At 44.1% G+C, this 13,924-nt stretch overlaps 1 protein-coding gene across 1 annotated transcript in view; it reads right to left on the reverse strand.

The window, feature by feature from the left end:
* Tie (Tie-like receptor tyrosine kinase) overlaps positions 1-13,924 on the reverse strand; it is a 22,726-nt gene continuing 8,802 nt past the window's right edge. The window contains exons 2-6 of the mRNA XM_017172488.3: positions 13,238-13,922; positions 2,115-4,475; positions 1,861-2,054; positions 1,366-1,789; positions 1-800 (exon numbers count right to left, since the gene is read on the reverse strand). Of these exons, the coding sequence (XP_017027977.3) occupies positions 490-800; positions 1,366-1,789; positions 1,861-2,054; positions 2,115-4,475; positions 13,238-13,532 (3,585 nt within the window). The 5' untranslated portion in view covers positions 13,533-13,922 and the 3' untranslated portion in view covers positions 1-489. The remainder of the gene's footprint in view (positions 801-1,365; positions 1,790-1,860; positions 2,055-2,114; positions 4,476-13,237; positions 13,923-13,924) is intronic.

Raw genomic sequence — 13,924 nt, forward strand, 5'->3', positions numbered from 1 at the left:
ATCATAATTATATTTCGTGTTTAATTAATTTATTTGTACAATTCTATAGCTAGATATCAAATACAATTACATAGATCCTATGCGCTGCACGCCTATCTATATCAACGAATAATTTTACACAACAGGTGTGGTTCGAACTCTATGTTTGGATGGTGCAGTCAAATCGGGGCTACGTCGGGGGCTATAGCTCAACTCGAAGATGGGAATTCAGAGATACAGACTAGAAGAACTAAGTGACGAATATTAAACTAGGCATAGGTAGCGCCATTTCATTAAACGTAAATCATAAGAATTTTTGTATAAATATTTACAATGAAAGAAACTCTCTGGACCGAAGTGGAAGATTAACGATAAAATACAAATAATACTGCTCGACCAGCACGTCTGGGGAGGCGAAGAGAATTTCGAAGGATAGGTGGTTTTTTTGGATGAGTTCGGGATGGGACTGAGGTGGTTGAGATGCTTGGAGGGGGCTGGGTTCAGTCAGCGTCATATCTCGCACTCGAACTCCGAGATCCGGTGGTTGAAGTAGACCACTCCATGCTCGAGATCCTCGCTGAACCCGCTCACGTCCATGTAGTCCGACGCCGCCGAGTCGTCGTCCACCCACTTGTGCAGCGACCTTGTGATCTCCAGCCGGGACTGGGCGAAGGAGGGTCGCATGTGCGGGTCCTTGTGCCAGCAGCGGGACATTAGGTTGTAGAACTCGTGCCGGCTCTCCTTGGGCAACTCCGGACGGAGTCCCTGGGGCACCCGACGGATGACTTCCCGGCCAGTCAGCTGGGAGTACGGGGTGGAGCCTGGAATTTGGATTAAGTATTACTTAATGTGTCAGGAAGTCGAACAATGAATATCAATAAATGTTAAGAAAATTTAGAACTGATGTAAACTCTCTTCAGCTTGTAATATATCAGACTGTCAATCACAATTTAGTATAGCTTTAGCCCGATAATTATCTGTTGAATAATGTTTAATTAGCTTTCTGAAATATGGAAACAATAGCCTGGATTAGGATGCGTCATTGTGGGCGACATAAATTAGCAGATAACCGCAAACTCAACTCCAAATTAAATGTCCTCATTATAGAATCATGAAACGACAACTTAATTTAGTTGTCTTATTTACTTTATAAATTGAATACACATTTTGCGAGATAAATGCTATTATTCTTGACATTTTAAATAGAATTAATGACTTTAGTTTGGGCCTGAACAGTTTAATAGATCAATGTTAATGAACATCTTTCAACGCAACGACTTTTCGAATTAGATTAAAGAGATATAAGGTTTGATTTAACGGCAACTACCCTCAATACTTTCTGTTAACCTTTAGTTTTTCTGACTTTTTCGGAATCCCATAACCTACCTAGCGTGGCTATCTCCCAGAGGACGATGCCGAACGCCCAAATGTCCGTCTCGGTGGTGAACATGTGGTACTGCAGGCTCTCCGGCGCCATCCAGCGAATGGGCAGAGCGTGCCGCTTGCCGATGGTGTCGTGGCCATGGTGCGACTTCTTCTCCCCGTGTCCGTGCTCTTTGGAGCAGTTCCCATGCCCGGGACCATGACCCTGGCCGAAGGTGTGCTGCCAGTGCTGCAGGATGTATCGGCTGCCAAAGTCAAACTTGAACTTTTGGGCATTGTGGCGCATTAGGTCGTTGGCCGCGTTCTTCTCCTGCTCCTTGCGCAGACGCTCCGCGTCCAGATCAATGGACATGCCAAAGTCGCAGATCTTGCACATGCCATTGTGATCGAGGAGCACATTGCGAGCGGCCAGATCTCGATGGACGATCTAGGGAAAAGTTAATCATTAATAAAGTACAAATACACAAAACATGGTATGTGTGTTTCTGATTATTTTACCCTTCTGCCCGCTATGTACTCCATCCCGCAGGCTATATCCAGGGCAAAGCCTGCCAAGGTGCGGGGCGACAGAGGAGCCAGACTCCGGCCGCCTGGCACTGATGCTGGCAATATATTGGTGGCACTTCGCGCTGCCCGCAAGAGGGACAGCAAGCGACCTCTCATGGCGTACTCCATGATCAGCATGTGGGGTTCTGAGAAGGAAAGTTTAATTAGATTAAGTTTAATTAATTAATTTATTAGCGAAGACTTACCGCTCTCCACACAGGCACCCAGCAGCGTGACCACATTCTGATGGGAACCCAGCTTGCGCATGATGTTGGCCTCGTCCTTGAGGCTCACCTGGGCACTGCAGGCTCTGATTGTCTTCACGGCCACAATCCTGGTGGCCCCAAAGTGGCCGCTCAGATCGTCCGCCTCCGCCTTCCACACCTGGCCAAAGTTGCCCTCGCCGAGGAGACTCTTCAGCCTGATGTTGCTCCGCTCAAACTCCTGGAACTCGCTGGCCAGCGATGTCTTGTCATCGTTGTTGTTTCCATACCTATTGTGGTTCGCATCCCTCTGGGCTGCTTGGGACATGGGCATGGACTGATGGTGCTGCTGCTGCTGATGGTGCTGGTGATGATGCGGATGATCCACCTCATCCTCGTCGTCCTCCACTTGGTATTTGGAGTCCACCTTCTTCACGGGACTGATGGGCTGCTGGTCCGTGATGCAAACGTCAAAGACCTCGCCCTGCTTGGCCCTACGTCGCACCACATAGTTCCTCGCCAGGTATAGGATAATGGCGGCCAGTGGAATCACTCCCACTGCAACCAGCACCAGAGTGACCAGGTTCATCCTCCGCATCTCCAGATTTAGATCCCTTTCGTTGGCTATCACCGTGGAGCTTATATCCTGTGGCGCAGCGGAGGAGGAAGACTCCACAATCCCGATGTAGACATCCCCGGATGAAGCTGGCACAACAGGCGGAGGTGCCAACGTGGTTGTCGTACTGGTACTAGTGGGTCGAGGATTCACAGTGGATCTCACCGAGGTCAGCACGGTGGTGCGCAGGATCTTCTGGCTGGAGTCGGTGGTGTGCGAGGGCTGGGTTTGGGTGCGAGGAGTAGCCCCGCAGTCGGCGGTGTTTTTGCAAAAGATGATCAGATTGTTTGACTCCTCGATATTGATCTCCTGGGTCAAGGCCGGTCCCAAGGCCCTAATGAGCTCTGTATCCTTTTCACTGATGGTTTTGGGTGCCTTTGAAGGGACAGGAGTGGAGGTACTAGTAGTGCTAGTGGTGGTGCTGGCCGTGGTGCTACTTGTCGTCGTAGCTGTGGAGGTAGGAATTGTGGCTGTGGCTGCTGTTGTGGGCACTGGTGTCGTTGTCGTTGTCGTTGTCGATGTAGTCGTGGTTGTTCTTCTGGTGGTGCTGGGTGCCTGGGTACTTGTACTGGTTGTCGTGGTGGGTTTCACTGTCGTAGTGGTTGTCGTTGTCGTCGTCGAGGTGCTGGTTTCCGCCTGCCCCACTGTGGTTTCCTCCTCGGCGCTCAGTACTGTGATGATCAGTGGCGTGGAGGAGGAGGGCGTTGCCTTTTGCACCACTCTCCGCACCATCACTGGCTTGGGTGCTTCTGCTTCTGGCTGCTTCGTCTCCTGAACAGGATCAGAGAGTCCAGCGGTGGGTCTTCCCGAGCCCACATACCTCGTACGACTCACTGGCTGGACAGGTGGGGCTGCCGCAGGTGCAGGGGCCGGAGCAAGTCCCCGGTCCCTCATGTGATACTTGTATCTACTACGACTACGCTCCACGGGCGTCAAGGGTCTCCGGGTAGAGGCAGTGGGTCTAGTGGTGCTCGGTGGCTCCGGCGTGGTGCTACTGGTTGTGGTCAGCGTCGTGGTGGTGCTGCTCTGAGCCACCGAAACCTCCAGCACTCGCGGGTGCTCGTCATCGCCCTCGGCGGGCTTAATGGTCAAGCCACCGGGTCGAATCGGCGGCAGCTTGGCTCCAAAGTAGACATATGGCTTCAGCTCATCCTCCTCCTCCTCGGCATCCTCCTCCCCGCGCTCCATGGAGGTGGCCTTGCTCCGGATGCCCTTGCCACCCACCACGGGTGGCTTCACACCGTCTGCTATGTGGTTCACCGTGTCATTCTGGTCCTTGGCCACCACAAACAGTCCGTGCGAGGACTCGTCGCTAAAGAGAATCTCGTTGGTGTCGCGATCTCCCGCGGAGCCGGAGGATCCCTTGGCTGCCAGACCCTTCAGCACCACCGAACTGTTGCCATTGGAGGCCATGGCCATGCGGGTGAAGTTGGCGCACTGCCGCATGCAACTGGCGGTGGTGCGTCGCGTGAAGTTCTTGGTACAGTTGCGGATGCACACGGACCGAGGATCACTGGGCGCCTTCGAGGTACTCTCCACCGCTGCCGCCGCCGCGGCCGCAGGGGAAATGGCACTGCGTCCGGTGGTTCCAATCCGGGTACGGAAGCCACCGCGATGAAGGGCCGACCGCCGGGCAGCCAGCACATTCATCAGCTTACGCTCCCGATCCTGCGCCGAGTTGAGCGGCGCAATCGATGGCCTATTCGCGCCCGAGGGCCTATAAGTGGTGGGCTTATCGCCGACGGCATCTGTAAAGTAAAAATATTTACCCGTTAGATCAGATATTCACTGGAATATTTTCAATGGGGACTTGCCCAACTGCAAAGCGCAAAAAATTGATTGGAATTGTAAATTCTACACTGAACTTGTTTATTCTATAAACTAACTTAACTAACAATGGTGCATTGTTTGAGGTGTTTTATAACTATTTTTTCTTGATAATTATTGTTTAAAAAGGTCTGTCATTCTTATAAAGCCTTAAGTAACCATTGAATAAGGCTTTTAATTATTCTTAATTCCTCGGAAATAATTAATTCCCAAATTATTTAATAAATAAAGAAAAGAATAAGTATGCAATGACACTTTTTTGATGCTGTAACTTCTACGAATCAGTGAATAGAGAGTTCCATGAATAGTAAAGTCATACATTTCCCAATAAAATCTTTGCTATTGTCTTTGAACCTACAACTTTTTAAAAATCCAACAAATTCCTTATAATGAAAAATATATTAAATAAACACTTAACTCACATTAAGAATAAGGTTTTCTTGTCCCCATTTTCTTATAGTTTTTCTTGCTCAGTGTAGATTGCCTGCCGCTGGCATTCTTGACGCCAGATCGTGACAAATATTGGAAAAACAAATCTGAAAATGGAAATTAAATGCGACTAAGGCGGCAAGCACGGAACCCGTTTGGAATGCGAACTTTGCCTAGGGTAAGGCCTCGTCCAACAATCATAATCATCGGCATCGCCATCGCCAGCATCATCTGCGGTATTAACAAACGGCAAAATAGCATCTCTTGCCATCAACAACATGAGCATGGATCTTGAGAAACGAGGCTGCTCTTTTGGGCCATTAATCAGCTGGCTTAAACGCTGGCTTCTTAGCCCAAAAAGCGTTTCGACCCGACCAACTGGTTCACCAACGAAATGTATTTCTCATTTGATTTGCATTTATTTTCGTATTGTTGCAGTTGCTAATTAGCAAAGGCCTCTGGCAGCTTCTATGTTCTACGACGAGTAGAGGAGCCTCCGGCCAGGCAGCTGGTCATTATGGCCATTATTGGGCAATGGGCCTAAGCAGCGCTGCGCTGTTTGACCCGCGATCCGGGCACAACAATTACAAGGCGGCTTGCACAATTGTTTAATTTTCGCATTGCCAAAAGAGCCAAAACAGAAACTCGGAGGGGAAACAATGCCCGCCAACAAACACTGTTGCTGCTTTTCACAAACATTTAGTTCATTGGCTGGCAGTTTAGGCCAAGGTTGCACTGGCAACGCGGCTAGAACAAGTTGCAGATGCCGCTGTGCCACTGCCGCGCCGCTGGCTGCCGCATTTTGGCCACTTAGACGTTTGTTTTGGCCCGGTCGTTTCTCGGCCTCTTCGTTCGGCGGCGTTTTCTGCCGGATTTTTCAACACTGAGCGCCCCATTTGGGCGTCTCGTCACGTCGCCTTCAATGAAACAACGAACGACAACCGACAAGCAGCCGTCGGTTGCCATTTTGGCCACAGTCGCAGTCGCAGTCACAGACAGCGGATCGGCTATGGATGTACATATATATACTGCCAAAAGGTGGCTTAACTATAAGGTTAGAATTGGAGAAACTCCAGAGAAAGATACAGCAAATTCTAGAAATGAAAAGTTGCATAGTGAATTCTTCCTTGATTATTTAAATTTCGAATGAATTTATGAACTTATTACATTTTCACAACAGGAAAGAGTACTTCCCCGGCGCTTTGACTTCCTCCCTTTCGGAATTGGGAACTTCGACTGGCTATTCCGAGTTGGCCCGGGCGACTTCTTGGCATTAGCCATGCTGAAAATGCCGCTGTTGGCCACTGCTTGGCATGCGTTGTGGAATTTTAATTTGATTTTGGTCATATACACGATTTTTTCGTCTGTGCCCGAGCCAAGTTGGGCCAAACAAAACCAAATCCGAGTCGGAGTCCAAAAACCCAACCAAGACGGGCTTTAGAAACGGTTCTCTTTGCTGTCAACAGCTATTTGTGTTTATTTTGCTTCATATTTTTTTGTGGAGCTCTCTGGCAATTGGCAAATTGCAAACTGCGAAAGAGGTTTGGGGAATTCTAAACAGCTTACATAATGCCCGAAAATTGTGCAGCATTTGGCAGGTGATTAATCTCCCGTTAAATGCGAAAACAAAGCAGCCATCAAACGGATGCGACGGCGTGACTAATGCCAGCATTAGCTTCTACATTTTTGCGAAACTCGGATCGAACTCTGGCCCCTCTGGTCGAGGCGAACAATGGAGAAGACCCCGCCCGGTTTGGCTGGCGATTCTGGTCGAAAAAAGCCAAGTTTTATTTGGCAGCTAATGAGACTTTGTTGCCGCCGCACAAAGCCCATCAAGGTTGCCTTGCCCCCTTGCCTCGGCCACCTCGCGTCCCCTAATAATTGCACAGATGCCACCCGAACCGAAGCCACAGTCAATGTTGGCTTAAACAGGGAGAAAAATTATATTATAGTTATATAATATAAGCTCTAAGATATTTTTAGAAAATATATTAATTGTCCGTTTAGTATTTTCTTTATAACCAGATTAATTTCAAAGTGCACATACAATAATTTATGAAAATTATTTGAAACCTGTTAACTTCTTTATAAAATCTAACCTTTTCCTCAGTGTACCAACCACAATTGAGTTAGAAGAACACAAAACCAAACTATAGATAGTTGAGCGGGGGTTGGCTGCCTGAATATTAGCGCTTGAATGAATCGCATGTCTTGGCTTTTGTTTAGAACTTTTAATTAAAAATAAATTACCGCCACGAGTGGGCAGAGGGGCCTGACAGACACAGTCGCAGCTCGGAGTCACAGCTGACTTTGCAGTTTGCTCATTGCTAATTGACAGACGAACAAACCGAGAAACACTCTGGAAGTAGTATGTACTCGACAAGTAAAACACTCGAACACGCAATGCATTCGATCGTGCTGACAGCTGTGTTTGATTCGATTGTCTAAACTCATTTAATGGTGTCACATTTGAAGTTATGAAATATCATTCAATGAGCGGAAAATTCATAATCACATATATATAGCGACCGACTGTGGCTGTGACACAAATGTCAATCATACGCAACGTTGCACAGGCCGCCAAAATCTAAATTGACAGAAAATTAGGAAATTTCCGCCCCAAAACAACCATGACACATAGACCGAATTTATAATTTATAATTAGGCATCAGAAACTCTGCCAAAAGTTACACAATGCTTATTATTTTTATTTAATTTTGAATTTAATTTAAAAGTGCAGTTTTGCTGAGTAGCGGAAATAGTTTTAGAAGGGAACGAGCTGGTCTGTAGCCATTAATAGTTTTTATTACTTAATTTAATTTGGTAAGAAATTAAAAGTTGTTCATGAAGGCTGATTGAATAATAACAGAGGTTATAGCAATTGCATTGAATTGAATTGAATTAAAACAGTTCCTTGAAGATGGTTAACAAATTAATTAGTCTGCTAATTTACATTTTATTAGAAAACAAATAAATAATACAACATTTCCATCCAATTTATCAAACAAATCATATTTATTCCAATGAATTTCTCCATTTAAATTCCCCCAAATATTTCACTGAATTAAAATAAACAAATCTCTCAGCTACCCTTGCCATATTTAATCATTCCACACAGATTTCTCAGAAAAGACTTGGCTAAGACTTACGCTTTTAGCGACCTTGACTCATCACTTTCTGAATCATTTAAATTCACTTATTCGTCGGTTTCCTGGGCAGCAAAAGAAAGCCATTCATGCAGAGCGAATGCAAATGCAAATCCAATCAACATAAACGCTGAAAACTTTCATTAATGCCCTGGCACTAATTCAGCCTCACTTTTGCTTTCTGGTTTTCAGTTTTCAGTATTTTCCACGGCATTTGCCCAACTTACTTTAGAGAAAGAAAGAAAGACAAACACAGAGGCGGCACTCATAACCGCTCGCAGAAACAGCGGGCAGTTCATAAATTCACATTTTAAATGCCGCCTTGGCAGAAACAAAAACTTTCTCCGGCTTTCGTTGCAATTTTTCTTATTTTCCCACTTGGTTTTTTTCTTTCTTTCTTGCATTTCTCACTTTCGTTTGCAGCCTGCAACTCGCTGCACCCTATCCTCCATATACATAGGTATATATACTATGAGTATATCCCATCCCACGTTCATGGCTGAAACGTGTTTGGTTATTTCGGCTCTTTTTCGTTTTTGGATTTTCGTTTTTTTGACTCACTGAGCTGCGGACATGCAAGACATGTTTTCAGCTGGCATCGCCAATCGAAAGCATTTCTAATGTGAAATCGAAGCATGCAACGCGAAATGAAAAATCCAGCAAATGCCGCACAGCTCCTTGAGCATAACGGGCAATTCCGTTTTATAGGGGGTGTAGTCCACACAAACTGGACTCTATAGGCGGTGATAAATGGGGAGTTTTATTGAAAAAGTCACTGGAAAAAATCAATGAAACGTGTTCAAATAATTAATGGATATATATATTTTTTTGAAATATCTATTAATTATCGAAAATATCGAAAAAAAATATCTGAAATTTTGATTTTAAATATCAAAATATATATTCTTTAACTTTAAAATATAACTATTATTTATATATTATCGAAAATATCAGACATTTTAATAAATCGGAATTGATATATCGAAATAGATCGCGATTACCGTTAAAATATTGACTGGCGCAGTAATTTAAAGTGTTACACTTCTAAGGAAAGAATAATAAATAAAATAATAATAATATATAAAAAATCCGACATCTTCTAATTAAATTTGTTGTAATTTATGTGTAATATTTAAAAACATCTCTACAAAATGAAGGCCACAATTTATATTATCACTGCATTCAGGCCATAAAGCCCAATCGATTCCAACTCTTCGCAGGAGCCATGCCAATGTTGTCCAATTCGACATTTGGCCAAAGAAGGAGCCATCGCTGCGAGCCAGCTTTTGTGGGTGCAGAAAGTGCAGACAAATGCAGGAAGTGCAGCTGCCAGCGACGTTGGGACGTGAGAAAGCCAAGAGAAATGGCAAAGGTACTCGCACTCGCGACGAAGAAATGCAAGCCAAAAGCATCGCATCACGGATGTCAATGCGGAAATGAGACTGAAAGCTGCAAGCTGCAAATCTACAAAACTGAAAACAGAAACCAAAGCTGAAGCTGAAGTTGTCGTGAAATTCCGCTAAATGAATCGTTTTGGCTCTGGCTTTTTGGGCTTCCTGGTGGGGCTTTAACCCTTGCCGGGCCCGGCCGCCTTGACAGACCGCTGACACCCAAATGTTGGCAATATAAGGTTTATGGGACTGACCTTTTAATTGCGCAATTACGGCCCAGAGAGCGATTTCCACTTTATTTTCCATTTCAAAGGCGCACATGTTGGATAATTGCCGAGTTTTGTTAAAACTCGGATTTTCAGCTTTTCTTTAGTTACAACTACATACACATATCTCGCTCGATGCCATTGTGCGACGTTCGGGGGCTTCCGTTTTTTTGTTTGGCTTAGCGAGCTCGGGCGGAAAATAAAAGTACTTTTCAATACCTGTGCATTGAGGCGTTGCGAATGGCCAGAAGGGGCGTGGCACATGCTCATCATCAGCTTCAGCGCCCCTTTTACGCAACGCAGCAGACGAAACCTTTGCACCACCCCCATAATTAGCTTTCGGCCGCTTTCTTTTGTCCCACGGATTTTAATTAAGTCGCCACTAAATCATCGCTATTGCATAACCCGGAGTTGTGGGTCACCAGCGGTTTTATTATTAATCACACAGCCGAGAAATACATAACATAAAACCGCCGAGAGAGACAACGAAGCGAAGGAAATTAACCAAATTATGGACCTGCCAAAAGGGTTCAATAAACCGAGTCCGCAACGAAAGCTAATAAAAAGAAATTATAAACAGTTTATATAAAAAATAAGGCGAAGATAAAAACACACTAAATTGAAATTCACCGCCAACACACAAATTGCACGTTTTATTTCCTTTTCCTAGCAAAACAAAAAAAAAACAAGAAACTAACCACAAAAGTTACCAACTGGGAATGGGAATGAGGTCTTCAAATTAAATTCAATTCAAAGGCAAAAACCATGCGAAATTAATGTAAATATCCAGGAAATAAGGAAAAACATTAGATGATAACTTGAATCATTTTACACTTGTTATATAATGTATGTGGCTTTCAGCCTTTAAATTGTACTCCCAATTTTGTGGGAATTAGAAAAAGAATAGAAATTAAGTTTGGGGGATTCACATTCAAACCAAATTATTAAATTTTAATCTATTGGGTAGTTTAAATATTAAATTAAATTATAATTATATTATAACTTGTTTTTGACAGATGAAATTGAGGAAAACAAACGTATTTATAATGAAAATGTACCCGGTATTGCCTTATCTTCAAACTGAAATCAAATTACCGAGAGAACCATATTTATTTTCATTCAATGCTAGCTATTGTTTGTTTGTTGTTTCAGTTATCTTTTTTCAAAGCCCTCCCAGCTCTAAACTTTACATAATTATATGTAAATAATTCTTGGCCTTGCCAAACGATCACGGTGCGCCTGAACTCGACGCCATCGATTAGTTCCGTGACGAAGATCTATTATAAATCAACCGATATCTGTATGTTCGCTGGCCTGTTTACACATGTGCGCCTCGGACCTATCAAATAATGAACAGAGCAAATATTTTGATTGAATATTTGTTATTACATATCGAGCGAATGGAGCGAGTGGAGGGAAAAAGCTAAAGGCAGAAACAAAATCCGAATCAGAGTACGTAATACGGAAGGCAAAAGGGCTAAATATTTGAACAGTTGCAGTTGCTCTTACTACGGGATTACACTGAAAGAAATTTAGTATTTCTGTAAAATTTTTATCTAAGCTTTTAAGATCTATAAACATTTATTTCCCTCTTTCTAATCTCTCTTATATTGCTTAACTTTTTAAATAGTTTTAGCTTTATAATATTCCAGCAAATTTGATAGAAATTTCTCTCTATGCACAACTAACAATGACTCCACTACTTTACCTCTTTCTCTGTATCTTTCCCACATTGATGCACGCCCCCATATTGCGTATACGCCCTGGTACCTGGTAGATACCGAGTCAGAGCTTGAGTCGGAATCTCTGGCAGCTGCAGACCTGGCCCCAAAATGCACTTGGCTGACTGACTGGTTGCTGGCTGGCTTTTTGTTGACTTTTCAGATTTGCTTTCGGCTCTTTGGCTCTTCTTCTCTTTGGAGCTTGCCAACGCTTCACTACGCCTGCTAAACGAGTGGGATTACGCAATGGACGCACATGAGGTCTCTCGTTCCAAAAAAAAAAAAATATACACAAAAAAAGCGAAACAAAAAATAAAGAAACTGGTAAACGTAATGAGCACACACCAACCTCAAGCCACACCAATATTGATATTTTCAGACGAATATCTCGGGTGCTCAAGTGGCCAGCAAACGACACCTACAACTGGCCAGGGCAGCTTCGAAAATTGCATTTCGTAAGAGGAGGCTGGCCAAAAGGAAAAGACCGACAAAACACAGCCAAATTATGCCCATTCATCGGGCACATACAAACTGCTTTACTGTGCATAAATTAAGCATAATCAAAATGCATTAACATTTGTTTAGTTAGCTCTGGGCCTTTGCACTCAACCATAAAAAGTTAGTTTAAACTTAGTCTCGAGCCAAAAGCCCCGAGTTCATGAATAAAGATGAGTGGCTGAGGCTTAAAGATCTCGAAAAAAAACTCTAGGCCCAACACTTTGTTCCAATAAAAAAAGACACTTAAGTCGACCATTGAATTCACATTCAAATTCGAAATACAATTTCAATTTTCATTTCGATTTCAAATGCAAACGACTATCGACACCCACGCACTCGGAGCATTTGAGAAATCACCAAGTCCAAACTTAATTGTTTATGAAAATACTTAATTAAAATAACAATTACTGTTTACATTTCCAAGTGCGAGAGGCAGCCAGGGACAAAAGATCCAGCCGCCGGTCTAATCAATCTCGGCACTTGCAGCCAGTTTTTGAAAAGCATTTATGAAAGGCAGGCTATCTTCACCTCGACATTTGCCCTTGCAGAACCGTTTCATATTTATTTTTTCGGATACTTGCAACTCGGTAGGGTTTCACATTTTGTGGGTTTATCTCTGCAGTTGGATCTTGTTTTAATAAACTTGGGGAGGAGAACTTGAACGTAAATGGGTCGCACTTGTGGTCAGTGCCTTTCTAAAATTAAATTAAATTTAAGGGCCTGCAAAAATATTTATTGATAAATATTCAGCCATGAAGTATCTTTGTTAATTAACAATTAAGCCTAAATAGATATCTTTTGTTACTTAAAAGCTCTTGGCACGTTTTAAGAGGCAACTCATGGCTAAGCCAAAATTTTAAAACCGTTTTTATACTCCCCAGCTAATAAAGTTAAATGCAAAAACTCTAAATTGAATGCTAGGAGACTGCCTCTTGTACACAATTCCTTTCTGTCTCATAACAACGCCAACATCGTTGACAACCACATCAAGCTTTCAAATGCAAAAAGATTGGCCAATGCCGCGGCGGCGGCTTCTTCGGTCGGCCTGGCCTGGCCTAAACAGCAATTGTTTTTTGAGTCAGCCACTCGAATGTTGCAGCGGCGATTGTTGCCTCGTCTGCTGGCAGTTGGTCAATAATTGGCATAGATTTATTTTGGCTAGTTGGCAATTTTTCCCGTTCGTGTGTGTGGGGTTGGGAGTGTAGAGTGTGTGGAGTGTGTAGAAGACTTACCCACATCGCCGGGACTGAAAATTTCCGCTGAATTTCGGCTTTCGCCGTCGCCATCGCCGGCGGTCGCATTCAGCTGCAGTTGCTGCTGCTGCTGCTGCTGCTGCTGCTGCTGCTGATGTTGCACATGCCTCGTTTGCTGCTCCGGCTCTCTAATTGCACCATTAGTTTGCGTTGCATTGGTCTGTGTTTCACTCAACGTGGCCGAAGCCGCCTCGACTACCAACAATGCCACCAACAAGAGCAACCAGCAACTGCAAAATGATTCATTGCTTCGATGAATTTTCATCAACGACATCGTAACCGAAGCATATACCAAAAAAAAACAGCAACAAACAAAATAAACAAAAGTACTCAAAAATATTGCTGCTGCTGCTTTGTTGCTGATTGTTTTCTCTGCTGATTTTCTATCTGGTTTTCTATTGTTTGCCTTTTGCACAGGCACACAGGCACACACACGTTTTCCACTTTTCCACAATTGTTTTGTAGAATGAAGCTGCTGCGTCTTTGGTTGCTTTTCCAGCCGCTTTTCCTCACTTTTCCGCCCCTGCCGCAGCTATGGCTGTGGCTGCTGTGGATGGGCCTGTTGCTGCTGCTGCTGCTGCTGTCGCTGTTGCGTGCAATAATTCAAGTCGTGCTGTCGACTTATCTGTGCTGCTGCTTTGGGAAATCGTACGCCGGCCCGTTGCT

The sequence above is a fragment of the Drosophila kikkawai genome, chromosome 3L (genome assembly GCF_030179895.1).
Source record: "Drosophila kikkawai strain 14028-0561.14 chromosome 3L, DkikHiC1v2, whole genome shotgun sequence".
NCBI lineage: Eukaryota > Metazoa > Arthropoda > Insecta > Diptera > Drosophilidae > Drosophila > Drosophila kikkawai.